At 42.7% G+C, this 22,856-nt stretch overlaps 1 protein-coding gene across 4 annotated transcripts in view; it reads right to left on the bottom strand.

Moving 5' to 3' along the window:
- Positions 1-2,156: 2,156 nt before the first annotated feature.
- The window catches only part of chchd6b (coiled-coil-helix-coiled-coil-helix domain containing 6b), a 51,248-nt gene continuing 30,548 nt past the window's right edge, over positions 2,157-22,856 (bottom strand). For 2 of the 4 annotated variants that reach the window (XM_040203510.2, XM_040203508.2), the window contains 2 exons: positions 19,861-19,996; positions 2,157-2,658 (listed from right to left, as the gene is read on the bottom strand). In XM_040203510.2, coding sequence (XP_040059444.2) covers positions 2,635-2,658; positions 19,861-19,996 — 160 coding nt within the window. In that variant the 3' untranslated portion in view covers positions 2,157-2,634. Of the gene's footprint in view, positions 2,659-16,573; positions 18,088-19,860; positions 19,997-22,856 lie in introns of those variants that run through there. The other 2 variants (XM_078092579.1, XM_078092578.1) reach the window with 1 other exon arrangement.

Here is a 22,856-nt window from a genome sequence, read left to right as displayed (position 1 = left end):
AAACAGTGATGCAGAGAGAAAAGTCTAAGGAAAAAGACGGAAGCTAAAAAAGAAGTAGGCACATGTGTGGGAATAAGTGTCCGTGTGCGCGCGTGTGTGTGTGTGTTGGAGCAGTGTCTGACAGCATGTGCATCTTTACTTGAATTGATCCCCGTTAGGTCTTTACAAAGGGCAGCAGTTTGTCACAGTCTGACACCACCTCTCATTTGCTGACACCCCGTCAGCTGAAGTAGCCGGCGCCGAGCTGCTGAAACATTTACATTAGGCTGCATGGCTGAATGTGAAAATTGACTGCAGCTTGATCTGGAGAAGGTCTGACGGGTTTAAGACAAACTTATTTTTCTTCAGATTAACCCTTGCATTTAAAGGGGTGGGGGAAAAAAAGCAAGAAAAGGACTATGTTGAATGCAGAATGAGCATTACAGTAACCTCAACACACATGCACGCACAACCATTCAGCACATCTGTTGTGGTCAACTGGGCCCGGTAATTGTCAGGAACTATAAATGAATAGCGGTGCATTGTGAGGCACGAGCAGCCATCTTCTAACCCTGCATCGCGCAGCTGTCTCAGCAAATCAAAGCCAGGGCGGTTACCGCGGCAACCTCAATCCCCAATCTTCCATAGCAATAAGGCGGGTAAAGAAAAGCTCCTCGCTATAGGTGCAGGGTTGAGTGTCACGTCGGATGGCGAGGTGAAAAATACATCCCGTTCTTAAGAGACTGTCAATAAAATAAATCAAAGTCACACGCACAGAGTTTCAGCTGTGATGCGCCTCAGACTCACTCAGACATCATCTTCCTTAAAAAAAACACCATCAAGATTGTGTTTATCTTATTTCACCACAAAACCACATTCAGAACATCTCATAAGGCCCACTTTTCCATTTATTTTCACCCATTGTGCTCTCTTATCCCATATATTGGTGAAATATCCATCATATTTCTGTAATTCAGCCACTTTAATTAAAGGGGATGGGTTTCCAATAAAAGCCAAATGGCAGATAGCAGTGGCTGGGCTTTTCAGGAGCTTGTTTAATCAGAGAATTGCTGAATGGGAGAAGGCAATAACAGAGTGAATAGAGGCTGGTATTTGTAAAGAAATGTCAGGGAGAGTGGAGGGATATGAGAGTCACTGACTGAAACCCCTAATATGGTGCTGGCTTTATTATATGTGCATCATGTCTGTTGTGTTAGAGGTGCATAATCCCTGGTGAGGAAGTGGAGTTTGCGGTTGGAGGTGTTTGCCGGCTCGCACACAAAACTGAACTGACAGAAATGATAGACACACACAGGCACGCACTGCTAAATCCATTTCATTGGCCTCAGTATTTCACTTTCACCTTACTAGATTTCTATAATAGAGCATATATCATATGGATTGGTCAATGACGCTGTAAATGTAATGGGGTGATCGATGCCATAACGGCAAGTGGAAGTCAAACTATGATCGAAAGATCACACCTCTCTGCTATCATTAACAAATACACTCTACTTCATTCACAGTGACGACCACTTGTGTGTGAATATATACTTTTATCCAGGAACAACTATGAGGACATATTGCAATTCCAATAATGTTCTCTCGGTGTCTGCTGTGTGGCAGTGTGTATGTGTGCAATATGTATGTGTGTTTGTGTGTGCCACTGTCATTCTGAGGGTGGCCAACCATGTCCATATATAAGTGGAAATGCATCTTAACCGAGGCACTCTCTTTCAGACACACAGGCACACACACATATGGACAAAAACACACACACACACACACACACACACACACACACACACACACACACACACACACACACACACACACACACACACACACACACACACACACACACACACACACACACACACACACACACACACACACAGAATAAGGGTTAAGTGTGTGAGTACAGAGTAATGCCGTGAGCTGAAGCTCCGTAAGCTGACCTTCAGGGTTATCTGGAAGGTTCCTCCACACCTTGCTGCTAGCACCAACCCCCTGCAGTCACCATGGAAACACAGCTAGCAGGGACTACATGTGGCCTGTCCAGTGTGTCGCTCGTGTGCATGCATTCACACAGGCACCTTTTATACATGTATGTACATGTTTTCACTGTAATTAAAAAAAACACATGAAAAAAAAACACACAAGTACATGCATACATATTAATTCATGAATGTCATCAGTCATCTTTTCTCCATTTTATTTATCCCTCATTTCCTTCATTGCCTTTACCTTCTATCTCTTAATGAAACACGACCCAATTTTCTGCAGCGGAAGCATCATGAGTGTGACAAGACATTGGCCTCACCACACACACACAGACGCAAAACACACACACGAAATGCCCAACCTACAGTCTCATAACCACCAGACCAATGGGATTTATTTCAGCTTTGGCAGGGGTGTGCCGACGCAACATGACAATAAATCAACACATCATACACTCTGGAGTGGCATGTCAAGAGAATGCACTCAAAAAACAGGAAGGACGGGGAGTGGGAAAGAGGACGGGGTTATTCAGTGATGGTGAATAAATAAATGGCTGGATGGGTAGAAGAAACGACAGAGGGAAGCGAGAAATCAAAATATTTGATGCTCGCTCATTCTTGACTTCTCCTCGTCCTCCTTTCTTTGGGATTTTCAGCCATGATTTGTCAGTGAGCTCTGGGGAAACAAAGGGGGGGGGGGGTTGGAGACAAGAGGTGTAATGTCGAATTACAAATTTTCATTACTGGGATTCAAGGGGAAACTCACAAAAGTCAGTATGCATCATGGGAAATCCAATCATTCACACAAAAACACAGCGGGCCAAAGAGTCACACAACATGACAAATGTAGATGAGTCAATATGTATCAACCATCTAACCAACCATGTATGTAAGTATCACCTCTGTCCTCTCAGTTCATATATGAGACAACGCCCTACAAGGTCTGTGCATTATTCTGAGTAATGATTTCTGGTGAGGGACTTTGCTGTTTTGGCACTTTGAACACCACTAGCTAGGTGCCATTTAGTCCCATTACATTCGGTAGAAGGTTAAATAAATATCTTTATAAGAAGCTTTAAAAACCTGAAGCCATAGCTTGCTAATTTGGGGCATATAACTAGTCAACTTGAGAGATAGAAACATACAGAATGTACCTTGTTTTCAGGGATTGTAGCCTGATGCTGCCCCTGTAGCAGCACATGCAAGTTCTAAAATAACCGAACGGCTGTTTCTTTTGTTGAATTTCCGTGCAGCAGCAGGAATTACAACAGACTGTTCTTTATTTCACCTTGAAATCCAAGGTGACTGCAGTTTGCTTGCTTATCACTCTCTCTAACTGGGATACACATAATTTATCAGGCCTGGTTTTAAAATGTCCACTAATGGCAACCTCTGCTCATCATGTATCATTTGATGCTTTACAATTATACGTTATGCCTCAGGTTTGACCATCAACCCAAAATAATGTAAATTTGATAAACATCCACTAACACTAAATAAATTACACCTGTTACAGCCGTGTGCATGGTTGCATTGTGCGTGCCTCAACGCAAACTCTATACTGCCGTTTAATGTTTTGTCTTAAAAAAAGAATTATCCTTTGGTATTTGTGCATCTGCCATCTGCAGAAACGCTTTTTCTGCAGATGGGAAATGCCAGCCAGCGATGTAACAACGCAAGACAGTTCCACACAGTCATTGTACGTACACCTAAAGTATTTGTTATCGTTATCGTCTCTGACTGGCTCAAACTGTTATCATACGTCGCTGACGACATCATGGAAAAAAGGACCCGAGAGAAAAATAAAGAGAGGGGAGTGTGTCTGATAGCTAAATAGATTTACACCTAGTTGGGAAATAACAGGTCAAAAATACAAAAACACAGTGCTATAGATTCTAAACCGGATGTAAATGGGCTTTGAACTGCGTGCTGATAGTAGTGTCCGTGGTTGAAACACTGATTGAAAGCCGGTCTACGAGTACAACTAAACACCTCTGGCACCAATACGCGTGCGAACATAAAGTCACAGAGAGACACTGAGGCAACCCAGAATTACTGAAGCAATAGCCTGTGGCTGCTGGGTGGGCTAGCCGGCATGCTAACTACCTCGCTGCACGGCTGGCAGGCAGACGTGCTGGCGGACGGGTTAGCTGTTCACTTGCCAAGTGCATCCGAGGGCATCGCAGCCTGCCCCACTGAATTGAAGATGAGCGGCAAATGTAACAAGGGGATTTAGCTTCACCGTTCCACTCACGTCCTGGGAAGTAAAAGGGGGACAGAGTGTCTCTGCCTACGTGCATGAAAGTGGCTCTGACTGTGTTCGTAGTTCATTCACGCATTAACACCTGTGCAGGTAGAGACACGTGTGATTGTGTGGCGGCGGTGTGTGTAGGTATTGCCACGCTGGTATTAAACAGTGTGAGGGGGCATTATCCCTCATGCATTGTGTATGAAGCAGTTCCTGGATTTCAAACTGACCCCAGGCACCTCAAACAGTACACACAGTTCAATTTGCTGCTCCAGATCCAAATTTGGAACGCCGCCATGCACACTTAGATCATTTAAAGACAGGAGAAGCTTTTCATGCACTCTGGTTGGGAGGGCAGCCAAATATTCAAGCTCAAGGTCTGTGCTCAACTTCAGAGTTGCACTCAGCTTCTGTTTATTAGGTACACCCAACTAAAGCTAATGCGGCCCAAACCAGTCCAGTCTGGCAATAAATCCTACCGCCGTCAAGGTATAATGTTCAGCTACTATTGAAATCGTTTTAAAGATGTGCTGAATCAAATGTATGGTCATTCCAGGATGCAGTTTCGGCTGCCGCTATACTGAGAGCTACTTTCATTTTATTGTCACCTCATTTCCAGTATGTGAGCTAGAGTGCAGGTTCAATAACATCTTTTGGTTAGCAGCATATTTTGTATGAAGCTTTTCCTCTTATTCAAGAGCGTGGTCTTTCAATTTGAGAACATGAGTTATTGATTCCACATTAACATTTTGTAATGCTTTTCCCACTAAACCCGTAGTCACACTCGCAGAGCCCTTTCTGGCGGTTGATACATTGATATTGCAGTTACATTGCTGCTTGCATAGATTTCCTGTGCTGGAGCTTATCTTCCAATTTTAAGAATAATATTGCAAATAAATAAATGGAGGGTAACGCGGTAATCTGAGAGAAAACTTTTGACGAGGCACACAGTAGCAGCCTGAGAGTCACAATCTGTGCAAGCAACAATGTCGCGGAGCGCGGAGTTGAGAAAACAGGGAACAGAGAAAAAAGAAGCAGAAAAAATCAAAGCGCATGCTTTTGAGTGTGAGGATCCACTGAGAGTTACTCAACAAAGCAGCATGGACAAACTACAGAAACATGCACGGCAATACACCATTCAAAGAAAGATTTTCTTATCTGACACCATCATTTGCCATTGATGTGAATGTAATGTTAACATTGCATCTTTTGTTTTCCCATCAGAGGGTTTATGTTCCAAGAATAATTTCTAATGAATCATTTTGAACCAATTCCTACACTATGTTGGTCCAAAAAGTCAAACCAACGATTTCACTTCATTATTACCGACTCTGGCTGAGATGGGAAAGGGTCTGTGGAGGTTATCTTTAATGCCCACAAAGAACCCTTATACACAACATATAGACACATGTTTTCGTCCACCTGCCATCTCCCATCCAATTAGTGAGAAGTGTGAGGAGTAGATGGGTCGCTGTGTTCACACTGTACAGCAACTGTATACACTCGTTGGGTGTGTTCACACTCCCCCAGCCCTGGTGTAATGAGCAGCATTGACAGCAGATACTCAGGTAAACACATCTGCATCCAAAGTAAGGAGATGGTCGCTCACATACACGCACACACACAAACACACATGCCTTTTCTCCGTGAAAAGTAGAAAATCAATAACTGTCTTCTCTTCTCAGTGCTACCAGCATTCAGTTCTCTCCTATGGCGGCAAATCACTGTCAAAATTCGAGAGCGCAAATCAGGTTGATGTGCGCGTGTAAATCAAACATCTGCGAGCAAATCAAATCAAAGACCGGTCTGTCAGTCTGAATCTGAATATCTTGCCAACTTTACCGAACTATGGAGGAGCCTGCGCATATCTTGTATATCACATATATACAGACTTTTGGGGGGGTATTTTACAAATACGGACCGGTCTGCGAGCTGGACCCATGGTCTGGGCCGGTAATGATGGTAAATGATGGTTATAGCTGGTTGTCATCTACGGTCCACTACGATTACCGAAGGGGGGCGTTTGTTTTTTGACGTTTTATCTCAAATTTCGACTTTCTATCCCCTTTCTTCCCCAGAAATAGGCTTCTATAGTTGTGTGAATGCATCGCTCCAGCCAATCCAAAGACGTGGTTTGTAACCAATCAGATGTAGAGACCATGGTGACTGACTCCGCCCCCTCACTGTCGAGCGAGACGGACTTTTGCTCGCGCGAGACGGACTTTTGCTCGCGCGAGACGGACTTTTGCTCGCGCGAGACGGTCTTTTGCTCGCGCGAGACGGTCTTTTGCTCGCGCGAGACAGAGATTTGCTCGCCCGAGACGGAGATTTGCTCGATTTGCGTTCTCGAATTTTGACAGTGATTTGCCGCCATACTCTCCATCCTCTCAGGAAAAACGGAGACGGTTGCCAGGCAGGGGTGTCTCACAGTCCCAGAATGGCTGTGGCCGTTTAATAAAGACCCAACTTTCACTGATTACACGGTCAGTGAGACAGCCAATCAGTCAATCAGTATGGCGTTATATTTGTGCCACAATCCTGAGCGCGTAATTTTAAGTTTTGAGCACAGAGAACTATATTTTAGCAAAGAAAAACATATTCCGTGCGTCTAGTTTACTCAGGTGCCCTCTCCACAAACTTGTTTTCTGCGCGCAGGCAGCCGTTGCTGCGCTCTCTCCACCTCTTCACTCTGCGCTCTCTCCACCTCTTCACTCTGTGCTCGCTCGACGTTTCACTCACGCGCTCGCTCGACTTGCAGCAGCGCTACATTTGTGCCACAAAACCAACCAATCAGAGAATTAAAGAAGGTCAATTGTGATTGGCTGTTGGTCTCCAATCACAACGCTAGTAGAACTACCTACAGCATCGCGGAAGCTCAGCGAGTTGTTGAAGTTTGCAGCATTTGTGCTAAATGCTAATGGCCTGGATTAAAACACTTGCTGTTCTCATCATTTGCTTCGGTCATGTCTGATGGTGGCTAGCCGGACTTCTAATATCACTTTTTTTCGTCTTCCTTAAGAAGCGTTGCGATTGGAGACCAACAGCCAATCACAATTGACCTTCTTTAATTCTCTGATTGGTTGGTTTTGTGGCACACATGTAACGCTGCTGCAAGTCGAGCGAGCGCGTGGGTGAAACGTCGAGCGAGCGCAGAGTGAAGAGGTGGAGAGAGCGCAGCAACGGTTGCCTGCGCGCAGAAAACAAGTTTGTGGAGAGGGCACCTGAGTAAACTGCGCGCACGGAATATGTTTTTCTTTGCTAAAATATAGTTCTCTGTGCTCAAAACTTAAAATTACGCGCTCAGGATTGTGGCACAAATATAACGCCATAAATCCTTTCCTTTCCAGTCCTTTGAGCAAGCCTCTTAATCAGTCCGTTTGCTAGTTGGTTTCATTCGTAACTGGATGATTCACTCTGTCTGTATTGGTTGGACTATCTGTTGCTTGTTTAGTTGAGAGCACCAACTTTGTGACTCATCGAGTATTGATATGACCGCAAAGCCTTTTGGGGCAAGGGGTTATATTATCGGGATTCCATTGTAGCCAGCAGATATTGAGGGCTAGACTTTCTTTTACCTCCACTGCTCATTGTTGACAGTCCAATTAGCAACTTGAAATGTGAGCCTAGAGTTGTATTTCAAAGACCACATGAACGTTCCGATTGGTTTCCAAATTAGTCCGTTTACGAGCTAATCTGAAACCAGTGATTGATAGCTGGTGGGTTCAGAGATTGCCCCCAACACACGCCGAGCGGCGAAGCTAGCAGACATAAGCTAACAGTAACTGAGCCTGGCTTTTGCAAACACGGAGGTGTTTTAAATAAGTCGGTCGCTGTTTGTAGAATATGTAGAAGACAAATAAAAAAACACGGAAACACGACGAATCTTTCCGGCCATCTATTAAGGCGCAGTGGGATTAAACAACGGCGACAGTCAGGACCTCTAGCAGCGTTACCGCTGCAGCAGCAGCAGCAGGTAACTCCAGCTCTGCAGACACGTCAGGCCTCGCCAGCACGAAACTCAACATCACAGTAACAATTGCCAAGTTTATCTGTAAAGACATGCGACCCTACAATGTGGTTGAAAATCCGGGGTTCTGTAAAGTTATTGTGTAATGTTTACATTGAAAATGGTTGCACAATAAAAGGTTAATACATTTGCCATCAATTGTTGTTTGCTTGTTTATAATATCCATAATTAATTTAAACCTGATTTCCTTACAAGAAACAACTGGGATCTCAGAAACTTTGCCTGCACTGTTCAGTAAAGTTACTCAAATCGATTTTAAGTCACTGAATCGAATCGTTCTAAATTAACCCAGATCGTCCATGAATCGAATCGGCAACCATGAATCGCGATTCGAATCGAAGTTAAAATGAATCGGTACACCCCTATTCCATATGAATTAGTTCAGCCAGTTAAGTAGCTGCAGAGAAGCCGTCAGCTGCTCAGTCGGTCTGTAAATCTTCAAATACTTCAAGCCATCAAATACTAAACTAACAGTTATTGATATAATGTAGTCAAAGTCCTTGATGTGATTTGATAGAGTCCCTGAAGTTTGATAGAAAAACATTTGTCAAGGATCAGTAGGGGTGGGAAAGAAAAGAAATTTTTCTCAATTCTGTCTAGAACGATTCAGTCATGATTCAGAAAAGTTCATAAACTGAATTTTTAAAATATCTGTCTTATTTGAGTTTCTAACATGAGTGGAAAATAACACACTCAGCTGAGCCCGCTTACAACCGCTAACACCCCCCACCACCGTCACCGCTCACATACACACGCACACTCTTCCCCCAACACACGCTGAGCGGCGAAGCTAGCAGACATAAGCTAACAGTAACTGAGCCGTGTGAACTGGCTTTTTTCTACTTCTTTTCTCTCTCTCAAATCATGGGGCCCTGAAAAAATCCAGCGACCAGCTCAGGCTCTTGTGAAAAAATCCAAGGATGTGCTTAATGAATTATGTCTGCCACAAGCATTAACCCTTAGGTAGCATTTGTGCCTCGCCCGCAACACAGCTTTGCGAGCTAATGTTAGCTCAACCCCGCTAACGGTTTAATGATTTTCTTGTTATTGGGCTACGGCTATTTCTCGGAAGCGCTAGCTAGCACGGTTACATTCCGGCCAGCGGTTGAATGTTTTTAACGGACGTTTAATGGGAATGACGCTTCAGTTATACGTTAGCATGCTCGCCGATGTATAAGCATCATTTATCTGGTGAATGCTCACGGAAACACCGGAGCATGTCGACCAGCTCCTGTTCTTACACAATAACTTGCATATTCTGTGAGCATCCACCAGTTTTTAAAAATCGAGATGCATCGTTAATCGTTTTATCGATTTAGAATTGATAATCGACAATCGGTTTAGAATCGAATGGTGAGGTGCCAAGAGATTCCCACCCCTAGTGGTCAGAAAATTTAAAGGCAGATTTCCCAACAGGTTTAAAGTAGCACATGTAAATGTACCCAAATTTGATAAACCTTTTGATATTTGTCTGTCCACCACTTTGGACCAGACTGAAATATCTTGAAAACTATTGAATTACATTACATGTCATTTAGCTGACGCTTTTATCCAAAGCGACTTACAATAAGTGCATTTAAACCATAAGGATACAAACTCAAGAGAACAAGAAAGTGCAATTTCATCAAATAAGCAGATTTACAACCTGCTATAGATAAGAGCCATTAAAAGTACATTTTAAGTGCTACAATTTGTTAGTGTCAAGGTAGAGTCTGAAGAGGTGTGTCTTTAGTTTGTGGCTCATTCCACCATTTAGGAGGCAAGGTTGTGATCTTGTTCTCGTGTTTTGCTCTTAGTGAGGGAGGAATGAGCAGTTTGGCAGATGCAGAGCAGAGTGTGCGGGTTGCGATGTAGGGTTTGACCATGTCCTGGATGTAGACTGGACCCGATCCATTCACAGCATGATACGTGGGTACCAATGTTTTGAACTGGTTCCGGTCGGCCACTGGAGGAGAGCGGAGGAATGGAGTGGTATGATAGGACTCACCCCCTTGACCTGACTCTCTCCATGCATTTCTGTTCTTTTTGGACTAGTAGCTGTTCAATAAAGGTTTGTTTTAACTGTATGAGACATTGTATTTTGTTTTAATTTAATAAATTACTTATTTACCAACCATTACATTTGTTTTCTTCCCTGAGGCGCTGTCAGATCGAATTTAAATAGATGAAGTCACCTTTTTTTCTTTTTCAGTGATCCCTTTCTATTAAAATAATATATTTTCCAAAGTAATAGTGCTTGTCAACTAAATGTAGCATCCTTGTCATTAACTAGTTTGCTCGACTACTACATACAGATATGAAATATGAAGGAAAAATAATATTCCTATTTACACCCATAAGGAAGCTGTTCCATTCACATAAGTGCACATAAACTGAAGATCAAATGAAAGAAATGTAAGTGAGATGGAGCAGGTAAGATATCTAAGAATATGATAGTGAAGATTCCATTTAGGGAACAACACCTCAGCCCACACCTGTTGGGTCCCTTTGTCCCAATTTACAAATGCATCACATGTTTCAGTGATGGCGATCAGTGGATCGTAGCAGCCTGGATGAGCAGTTCAGCTGGATGCTGATGGGAGTGTTGTATATTAAGAAAGGAGGAGAGAGGACTGCTGGAAGAAGGAAGGGAGGGGCAGGAGAGAGAACAGCTAATCTTTATGTACCCTGTGCGTTCACAGGGTAGTCGCCATGGAGATGATGGATGTGAAGGAGAGGTGGGATGGAAGAAGGGACAGAGAGAGAGACATAAAGAGACATACTATGTGAACAAGCATGTGTGAGTGTATTTGTGAGGGCCATATGTATTTTATAACACAAGCATATGTCAATGTGATATTTTCAAATGTGTGGCCTACAATGGAATAAATAAACAGCATATAATAAGAATGAGCTAGAATTACTGCCCTTCTTTTCAAGTTGCAGTTTTCATCCTTGCATGAGTTCATCATTTTATCATGTGGGAAGTTTTTATAATTAGCAAAACAATTATGAGTTATGGAACTCATGGATCACTGTGACCTTAAGTTTTGGCCATCACAATCTCATCAGTTGATCTTGGGAAATATATAAATGTAGATAGAGAAAAACTATAACAAGAGGGGAGTTTACATAGTTGGGGAACATAAAAAAGTGATAAAAGTAAACCAATAAGGAAGCAAAAGCAAGAATATCTAATTTCTTCATCATCATGCAGTCCTCTGGACACCCAAATATTGCAATATGGGCTGAAAAATCTTAGTTTCACACAGTTTTTCCAGCAGAGCGGATTATTACAGCCACACTACTCCGATCTCCGTCCACACAGGCGTTTCAGCAGCGTTATCGAGTGGTGAGGTAAACGGGAAGATGATACACGTACTGCAGTTGATTTGGTCGCGGAGAATTAATCGAAGAACAACAATGGCTAAGGGAGGGATCTTAAAAGAACCGCTTATCCTGCACACGGGGTCGCTGGAGTCTGTCCCAGCCAACTTCAGGCGAGAGACGGGGTGCACCCTGGACTGGCCGGCAAGCAATTTAAGAGTCCCCAATCAACGTGATCCCCAGAGCATGTCTTTGGATTGTGGGAGGAAGCCGGAGTACCCAGAGAGAACCCACGCAGACACGGGGAGAACATGCAGACTCCAGAGTCTAACCCAGAACCTTCTTGCTCTGAGGCGGCAGTGCTAACCACCACGCCACCGTGCTGCCCCAAGAACACAACTTGAATCTGAAAAATGTAATAACCATCTCACTAAAAGTTAAAACTATAAACCAGCACACAAATGGAACGGTGGATGTGTGCAGAGCTCCGCCCCCTAGGAACAAGCACAACAAGAATCCTCAGAACGAACTGAGACAAAACAAGCGCACATAAATTCCCTAAATAAAATATTTTGTTTCTTTCTTTCAGGCTTTGTGGCACAGAACAATGAATCCATCACGTAACTCGTGAGGTGCTTTAGCGAATGTGAATCCTCTTGTCATGTCCTCTCCGCGGCGCTAAAGGTCCAATTGTATCTCTGGTATCTCGCAGAGCTGGAACGCCGGATGTCAGTGAAGGCACCTCGGACGGGAGTGGTCTTCGCCGTGTAATCAGGAAAGACAGAGACGACCCTGACGTTGGGATCTAGCTCACCGCACAGCATCAACACAGTTGTTCACGTTGTTCGCTGCAGTCTGGCCCTCAAAATCCTTGAATACGTTTTTGACTAAATGTTTTCTACTATATTTATGAAATAAACTTAAATGAACGTGATGGTCAATTAGATTTCTGTAAGATAGAGGAAAAGAGTTGTAAGAGACCGTCCTTGTCAGCAGCAGCAGCAGCAGCAAAAAAATAAAATAAAACATCTGTGCCTAGAGAAGGATTTTTGATGGATTATTGCAGGAGCTCCAAAAGTTATGTCCTATTCCATTGATTGCTACGCCCGAAGCCCTAATTAGTTCATCCTTTAAATCTCGAAGGGTGTTTGAGAGAGATTTAAAGAAATTTCCTCCAGACATTGTTAATATACTACATTTGCAAAACATAGCGTGCGGTTGCTTCTATCCCTGGTGGGGAGGCATTAAAGCACCAGGTAGGTCATTTCATTAATAATACAGTAGTTTCTTTATGGAGAACATCGCAATAATACATACATCCTGTTAGTATCGGGACAGATGTACAGGAAATAGCAGTCACACAAAAGCCATAATTAGTGCATGCTAGTATTGTCTAATGCAGATCTTAATAACAGATATTATAATGTACAGAACTGTGTGGGTCTGCATGTGTGTGTGTGTGTGTGTGTGTGTGTGTGTGTGTGTGTGTGTGTGTGTGTGTGTGCAGGACCAGATTACTTCTGAGTGGAGTCACTCAGTTATCAGATCAGATTCAGCAGAAAGGCCAATAATCACAATAGGGTTCACCACCTGCAGCTGCAGATTGATCACATAGCCACCTTTTATTTTTTACATTTGTGTCTCTTCTTTCAATGCCACAGTGGTGATTGACAGATTCTCCCCTATTCTTTCTTCTTCTTTCCATACTTTGTCATCCCCTCATCCCATCCTCTGACAAAACCTGTCTTCCCCTCTTTATTCACCTCCTCTATTCCTTCCATCATCTGCTCATTCCTACTGTATCTCTCTTTTACAGTTTTCTATTAACCCATCTTCACTGACAGGCCTCTTGAGCCTCTATCTCCTACTTTTCCTCTCTTGAATTAATCCTCACCCGATTCCTCATTGACAGGCACCTTCTTCTCGGCTTTCATTCCACCTTTTTTCTACTTTTTTTCCAACAAGAAGTGACAGAATTCCTCGTTCTTTCAATCAATTTCTCCACCCTGACAAAGCCAACAGGTTTGAATGAGGACAATTTTGTGATGCTGCAACTTGTGGCAGGAAGCCAGTGAAATAGCAGGGTAAAATATTTGCTATAATATTACTATTATATAAAATTATATAAAATATTACTGTTTGTGCCCCTTCCATCTGGCAGGAGGCTGAGGTCCATCAGGACTAAGACCTCCCAGAGCCGGTCCCCCACAGACTGACTATAACATTCCACCGATCACTCCCCTTCATACTGCACATGTCACTTTAACTGCAATTTTTCACTTTGTCGTCACTTGTCACTTTGTCGTCACTTGTTCGCTAGTGCACTTTATGCTTAATATTTCTTTACTTTTTTAATATTTTAAATTTTTAACTTTAACTTTATTCTATTGTCTTATTCTACTAATCCATTGCATTAGCATTTCATTTTACTTTATTCTATTACTTGTGCACTGCTGTCTTGTTGTCTATTGTTACACTGTCTACTGTCACGCACCAACCGCCAAGACAAATTCCTTGTATGTTTGACATATTTTGGCAATAAATGTTTCCCTGGTTCCTGATTCCTAAAGATATTCATTTGGTTTTCATGGGCAATGGAGGGATTTTTTGGAGAATGAATCTGTGAGTAGCTTAAGATGCTGCAGGCACAACATTTAGACACGGAAGGGTCCTTACAATAATGTTGTCAAGTTAGCCCCTGTTAGTTTAAAAGTGACTGATATGGAAAATGTCAAATGAAATGTTTTGCAGGGCGGATAGCTTGAGTCTATACAGAAACAGGGATGAAATGCACACACCAACACGACTGACGGAGGTGACATTAAGAGATTAGCACTTAAATGCAGCAGGATCCATCCGCAGACCCAACTGTATCGGTCCAAGAGGCTGGACTGTCGTCAATAATGTTACGATCGTAACGTGCGTAGTGCTTTGACGTGTTAGCCTAAACAACATATGAGGTAATCTGGCTTCCATAACTCAGTGCCTACCCTCTTATTGACATCACCGCACGTCACTGATAAAGGTGAGCAAGCTAGTGCTAACAATGACCCGGATGAAGACCTTTCATGTCTTGCCACATGGGAGAGTATCCACACAGTGTAAAATACGGAAATGTTCCTAAAACGTAAACGGTCGGCCCTCAGCAAGAGGATTTTGGCTGTTCTTCACACTTGCACCACTGTGTATATAGAAAAAATGAAAAGAAGGCATCCTAATGCATATTTTATTTCTTGTATTGGAAGGGGGAATCAATGGGTGCCCCCCCGTCCGTCCAGCCATCCACATTTCCCCCCTCCGCCACACCCCCAAAGCTGTAAACCTATGGGAAACACTGCACTTCTATTTGCATATTATCAACCCCCCGCCAGGACCATCAACATCCTCCAACTATATTTTCTACTTATTTCAAGCTGTGATGGCACTATTTAAAAGTCACATTTGGGAAAAGACAGACTGCTGATTACCTTTAAAAATGTCACCATACACGCAAGTACAAAAGCAACCGATTACACGCTTTGCTTCGGCAACTCCATAGTTCTGCCTCAGTAATCAAGGCACAACTTGAGTGGCACTTAACCAAACATCTCAGAGCCCACACATCAGCGTCGACGAATACTGCGTTCAGGGGCCCGACGGGTTCAAGTGGTTCAAGTACGTGGGATTCATGGGCAAGTGTTGCTACAATGCCGTTGGCAGCTGCTAATGGTATTAAATGGCACAACACTAGAATTCTACAAACGGTTGGCGCTGGAGCCTTTGAGTTTCGGGGAGGGGTGGCTGACACTTTTAGTAAGTGGTGGTTTGTTCTTGAATGTGACTTGGAGGATGGGTGTGTTTTATTTCAATAAGAAGGAGGATGAAAGCGATAGAAAAGATGATGAGCGGGGGGGAAACGCACAAACTGCGTTCCCGCTAACGCACACTGAATATGAACAACCTGTCAATCACAATGACCATATACTGATAATATATAAGATAACGGCAAACCAAAGAGACAAAACCCACAAAGCTGGGCCTTGGTGAGCTGACATTTACCCTGCATCCTTAGCGCACACACCACACACACTTACACTTATAAAGGTGACATATGCATGACAATGGCCCAACCAGAGACAGGAGGGAGTTGGGGGAGGCAAGCGGCGTGGGAGTGCTAGGCCATATCCTGAAGCAACTGCCTTTAATGGATGGCAGATGGAAAAACGTGTGGAGAAATGTGTGTGTGTGTGCATGAATCATAAGAACATAAAAGCACTTTTGAGTGACATATAAGGGAGGCTGTGCCACTGTAGATAGTGAGTTGGGTAGACTTTAAGCGGGTAGACATAGAAAAAGTAAGATGGATAGTTGAGTGATGTTCAGATCAAAACACTGGCGGAGTAGACGGAGGAGCAGGCCGCTGGCTTTATCGGCAGATTGGTTGACAAACCGACAGGCTGACACGTAGGAACAGATAGATACCGTACAGTAGATACAGCAGAGTCTATAGGGATGAACTCTTACAAGCCAGCGTGAGCCGAGCGACCAACAGAGCTTATCCGAGCTAGGACAGAAAGGACCTGCCGCGGTGACTGCGGTGACCGCGGTGACTCCAGGGTGCTTCCCAAAAATATGTTAGTATGTCATTGTTGTCCTTCAGCATAGTGCTCCTACAAAATGACAAAATGAAGAGCACTGAGTGAGATGTCTGATTAACAAATCAGACATTATCTTTGGACATTTAGTTGTTAAAAAAGGTTTAAAATTCCAGCTAAACCTTTTGAAAGCGGAAAAAATAAAACATTTTCCAATGCGTGACATTTTTTGAAGTAGGCAGACACGTGCAGCTGGCAGGCTCCCACCAACTACCCCCCCCAGATCCCTTCCTTGCCCCTCATGTTGCCCTGACCCCCCCCAAGTTTATAAACACAGGGTGTAGCGGCGTTCCTTTGGTGTTGCTTGTCGTTAAGCCGCATTTGAGCTGCAGAAACAGTAACTTTGTTTCCTTACCCAAATGACAAGGGATCGTTCTTTTAGTTTTGTCTTTTATTTTACTTTATTTTACACAGCAAAGCATTAACTAAATATACAAATAAATATTAATTAATATCAAATATTAATATTAATAAAAGAAAACATCATTAAAGTCTATCCTTTTTTTCTGCTTAAAAAAAGAAAAGAAAAAAAAGTCACAGTTTTTAGCATCGGTATCGGAAAAAACCCAAACGATACCCATCCCTAGTGATTACTTGACCAACAAACCTTCTGTTGCTAGTTTGGAACAAAAACACGGGCACTTGATCCAGAGAAAGCTAAACTCTCATTTATTAGAAGTCTCGCCGTTCACAAAATGTACTAAACGGGTCTGTAGAATATCACATTTCAGGATGAAATACGATGCAGTGCACTCTCCCATTACTAAATCTGCAGTGCATACTGCTCCCTGTTGGCCCTTTACTACCTGCAGCCATTCGGAAACTTTAGCTAGTAAAACCCTCGTCCAAGTGCTCTGCCCTGCCGAGCTGCTGGCTCTGTCACATCCATTTATAGACAGGCAGACTGGACATCTGCATTTGTGTCCAGCGGGGTCTCAGGACTGCCCACTTGTTTCTTTCCATCTAGGCTGAATGATCGGGAGCCTCCAGTGGCAGCTCTACGTGTGGGCTCCCTTCTCTATTTAATTTGTATTTTGTAATAGTCATTTCTCCTCATCCATCTTTTTCTTTCTGCAGCATACTCGGTTTTCGGCTGCTATCGCCGACGCAATCTCTCAGCACCTCGATGGACACTTCAAACCCCCTGAAATCCTCGTTAGCGAAACTTCATGGGCCACATAACTGCTCATAACGCAATAATTGGTCACTTAAATGTCTTTTAAAGGCCTACTAATGTCCAGCAGGTTTCATTATTTCAACTGCAAAGCATTTATTCACAAATGAAGTGAGGGCTTCTGCACCCTACTTTGTGGACCTAAACGGACCCCCTTTGGAGACAACTTGGAGTAAAGCAGGACATTATCACTCTGCATCTTGGGTATCAGGAACAAACACTAATAGAAGCCCGGGAAATGTCTGCGTGTTCTGCACTTAGCGGGCCGTATGTTTGACACCCATGGTCTAGTTGTTACGTTGTGTGTGTGTGTGTGTTTGGCCAACAGGTATCTCGCACACTGTCTAATTGTATAATAACGATAAAAACATTTTGGAGCTTTAACTACGAGCTGCTGTTATGAAGTAATTCATGTGACAGGGGAGAGATTTTAGTCAAAAAAAAAAAAAGATATATATATATAAAAACATATTTGAGTGTTCAACAAGGACTGGGGGTGGGTCTAAGACCAGGCTGTGGGACTGTGAGAAAAGGTGTGAGCCAAACCTACATAAGAGCCTCTCGGCTAGCAGAACATCTCAGAGCTAACGCACTGGCTAATGTGACAGTGTGCAGCAAAGAGCCGAGATGGAGGCTTTAATTTAGGAGGAGGGGGACGAATGGAGGATGAAACAACAGTGATAGCAGCACGAAAGATCCAAGGAACAGCAGATAGTCTAGATGTGGGAGAGAAAAAAGGATGTAATAAAGGATGTATATTGGACGGGCAGATCAATTGACACTCGAATATGAGGTCTGCTACATTTGTCAATCATATATATCCTAAATCTCGAAACATTTACGTGCCTCTTGAAGTTTGAGCTTGGGATAGAGCCCTCTTCAGAAGTCTTAAAGGTCAACCTAAAAAATCCTACCAGCTTCAAAAGAGTACTGCAGGTCACTCTTGAAGAGCGAGATTTCATCTCCCTTGGATTATCCCGAAAAAGAAAGGTTAGACAGAGAGGACATCAGCAATAAAATGCTTTGGGATCAAGATTATTCTTTTCAAAGTTAGACAGCCACCATGAGGTATTTTTAAAAAAGGGGGCTACTCTAAGAATTGTACTTTTAGGTTTTGTCAGTCGACATTCAACAGCCCCGCAGTGACACTAACACAGATCTAAAACTATAAGTCTTCCACAAAGCACCAGGATGTTTAGCTTCTGAACCGCTGTCCACCTCATTTATCAACGACCCTCCACCTTCTGCCACGAGAGTAGAAGTTGTGGGCCTTGCATTGCTATTCAGAGGGCCTTGTAGGGTGGGAGCCCGCTCAGCCTCTCCACAACCCTTTACCTCCCAGACGAGGGCTGCAGCTCCAAAGCGTTTGATATGGCCGAAAGCTTTCTTTTTTCCTTCACTTGACCTTTACTCGCTCTTTTCGTCTCTTCTGTTTTCTCTCCCTCTTGCTTTCTGTTCACACTCACTTTGTCAAGGAGATGCCCAATTGAATCGGTATAAAACAAGTGCATCAAAAGAGAGAAAAACAGCCTGCTTTAATTCTGCACTTTGACACTAACAAACTGATGCATACACATGCTCACTAAAATAAAAGGTGCAAATACACAGTTTAGTCTCTCAAAAAGCACCATCTCACTGGCAAATAGATCGTTTGAACCCGTCTTAAAAAGACTGATTGCTTTTATTGTGAACCGTTGCCTTGCTTCCATTGACTGGTTAAACTGCCAAATTCCTTACTTTTTTTTCTTCCTTTCTTTTTACTCTGGGGCACTGTCAGTGCGTTTTGTAGCAATTATGATGTGCAAATTGCATCCGGTCATTATTGTTTATTTGATGGAAAATTGGGTAAAATAAGCACTTATGTAGATAAGCGTAGGGTCTGAACACTATTTGCCAACATATCTGCAGAAGGCAGAATGCATTACAAAGGGATGAATGCCCAAATTTCAATCTCATTTCAATACACTAATAACGGTATAATCTGCCTATCACAAAGTTCCAAAACACTGTGCACGCCCTGTGACTCAATGAGCATGTCTCGTTGATTTAGCTCCTTAAACGAAGTGTCAAAGTAACCTGACATGCAGATTATGATTCAAAGACTGAGGTTCAACTGATTCCATTAGGAGTGAAAGGATTATTTGTCCATTTACCTTTTTGTTCCACCGTCAGTGTCACTGCCAAGCTCCTTACACTTTTTACTAATTACCTGCTATCTTCCAGCATCTCTTTTTAGGGAAACTAATTCCCTCAAAGAAGAAGATCTCAAAGAAAAAATAAGCTATTCCAAGTACTCCGGCCGAGTGTGTCATTCAAAGGGAATAAGCGAGGAGTGCTAATGGTTAATAAAAAAACAATGGGAGTGTGAAATTGATGGAAAGTAGAGAAGCCTGGAGTTACCAGTCACATCCACACGGACACGTTCATTCGTATACACAAAAGACGAGAACGCTCTCACGCCCGTGGTGCAGCATGCAGCCATGGCTTACCTTCTTGGCCTGCTGGACACAGGTCATGTACTGTCTGGCCAGGCCGGAGCAGTGCAGGGTCTGCTGTGGATTCTCTCTGTAGCACTGCAGCACCTTGGCCTGCAGCTCGGTGCACACAGACGCCGTCTGTCGAGGTCTGCACAATAAAGCAAAGGGGGGAGAGGAGCGTCAGTGTGGCTACAACGCAGCACTGCCAACTGATGGTGTCTCTGTTCAAAGCTCATCACATGAAAACTGGAGTAGTACACTCTTCTTTGTGATACAAAAATAACTTGCTTCTTTTACAACCTGGGTCTCACTGTCAGAGTTTGGACTGGAATTCTCAATTAGGATTATTTTGATAACATTTTACAGACAAACCTCAAGCTGAGAACAGATTATAAAGAGCCATGAAACTGAACTAGATCTTGGTTGTATTATAAATCTGAATTTTCCTTTAATGTTGAGTCAAAGACCTGTAAAGCTGTAAAAGATGTTAAACATTGTTATCTCTAGATAAGAGTAGCTAAGGTGCAGTGCGATGTGAGCCTTATGGTTACAGTCTCTGACAATGATCGTATTATGTAGTGAATGTTCTTTCTGTGAGAAAATTAACTGAAGGAAAAAAAAAACCCATCATTGAATCAAAATAAATAAATAATTATTAGTGCAATTGATAAATTTCAAAACCAAAAGAAAAAATAGTTACCTACTCCACCATATTATGAGCAACGATACCTTTGTGATACTGTATCATTCAAATTTTGTGAAGAGCAAAATAAAAGAAAATGTTTGAGATTGTTCATGGTTTTTCCAGGTTTTTTTCAGTTGCAGTTGTAGAATCTAAGACAGTTTCAAGAGGCTTCAAGGTGCAGAGTGATGAATTATGCATCGACAAAGCAGCTTAGGAGTCAAAGTCAAACTTTCTCTTTTCTTTTTATCTTACTAACACATACACTCAATGTTGGTGTAGACAAAAGCACATACATACATATACACACCCGGGTAGTGAATGCTAATCCCACATGAGGGTAATCCTTGAGTGCTCCGTTGCTTGTAGTAATTTACCTGCTGTTGTGACAGAACTCGTAACAGGAAGGATTGGGATATGGATATGTACACTCACATTCACACCCCCCCACACCCCCTCCCACACACACACGTTATCATTCAGAGTACTGCATCTTGTGCAATCTCTCATATGTGCACTCAGTCTGCCGGCAACCGTATAGAGCACAGCATATTAGTAGAAAATAGGAGACAACACAAGAGAAAAGAAAAAACACAGGTGAGTGAACATGGTGATTGTATTAGGTAGGTCAAATAGTAATTGATCTATTTTGCTTTCATGGCATTATAGAACACTAAAATGACTTCTCATTCGTGACAGCTTTCACTACATTTTGTCAGATGCTCTTACAAAAGGTCAATAATGAGGTTCACCTCAACTAAAATAGAATAGTATTAAACAGAATATATGTGGTCTACCTCTGTGTGCACCCTCTGGGTAATTAACCTGAGACAGGACCTCTTGTAGTCATTTACTACCGTAACTTTACAAATATTCTAATCATATTCATAATATTATCCCAAAGTGATTGTATACAACACTGAGAAAAATAACAAGTGTAAGAGAGGGAAAGGAAAGCGAATTACAGAACAATTAGACACCGGGAGGCATGGCTTCCTTTAACATGATCGGACATGTGTATTTATCTTGTGTAGCTGACCAGACGCACACACAGAAACAAACTGCCCTCAGGTCATCTCTCTGAGTGATCACAGAATCATGCACAAAGGAATGAGCTCAGTAAGCGCTGCCTTCACTGACAATACTTCTGGTGTGCGTGTATTTCAAGCAGGCTTCCTAAATGCACTACACGTCTGTGATTAACTGTACACACGGAAGACTGTGGGAGAAATTCATCTGCATCGGTACGTGTATTGTTTAGTCTGAGTGTGTCTGTGTGTGTGTGTCTACGTGTGCAGTGAAGGGTACAGCGACAGGATTAAATAAATCACCAGCAGAGAGAGAATATTCATGAATAGCAAAGTGAATGCAACCTGAGAGAGACAGATGTGACAGTGACTTATTAAATGATAAATAACCCCCGCAGCTCGCAAGCGAAGACAAACAGTAACCCGTAGCAACCATCACAATCTGCCTTTTGCCTTTGCCACACCGCTCAGTGCTCTAGATGACAGTTGAATGTTAGTGCTCACCGCGTAATGTATGGCCAAGACACCACATATTTGGTATTATCGTGGTCTACAGAATTCAATAATGTGTGTCAGAACACAAATGATGATGTTAATAAACACAGTTTCAATCCTATTAAATACATTAATTTGAGGTGTCCGCTGAGGCGAATATTAAAATACTTAATACTCCAGCACTTGATACTCGTGATTCTGATAAGTTCAGCGCTTGATAACTAAGAGTTTGTTTTGTTGCACTGAAAGTGAAGACAGAGTTCTTGAGTTGGTCAGTTCACAATCCGTTGCCAGAAGTTTCAATCACATGTTTAAAATGATTCGACTGGCGGGTGTTTGACTGCACTCTGACAGCATGTCGGCATTCTGAATCCCTCCCTAAGAGGAGGAGATAAAGGCAACAAAAGCCCAAAGGTATTAACTCAAGCTCAAATAGAAATAAAAGAAAAAATCTCTATTCAACAAGACACACTTCCTGATACCAGGAGTGTTTTAATAATGGAATCTGAAGCATAAAATTGCCTATGCTAATCTTCACCAACTGCTTCATTTGACTGAAATTAAAGGTGAGCTCTTATTAGAAAAAACATTAGCCGCCCCAGCTAGTTTGATGGGCTACTTTTGCAGTAAGAAGAAGCAAAACAACTCCAATTGCTTTCCGCCCGTGACGGTTTGCATTATTATGTGCACGAGTTGGAGCAGAAAGATTAGGTTCAAATTATTAAAGTATTTCATTACTTTTGGTCTCACCTTGGCAGAGAGCTCAGGTTCTGAGTTCCTGCAAAGCGTGACATTAGGGAATA

This window comes from Gasterosteus aculeatus, chromosome 17 (genome assembly GCF_964276395.1).
Source record: "Gasterosteus aculeatus chromosome 17, fGasAcu3.hap1.1, whole genome shotgun sequence".
Taxonomy (NCBI): domain Eukaryota; kingdom Metazoa; phylum Chordata; class Actinopteri; order Perciformes; family Gasterosteidae; genus Gasterosteus; species Gasterosteus aculeatus.
This window is presented reverse-complemented; position numbering and strand designations above follow the sequence as displayed.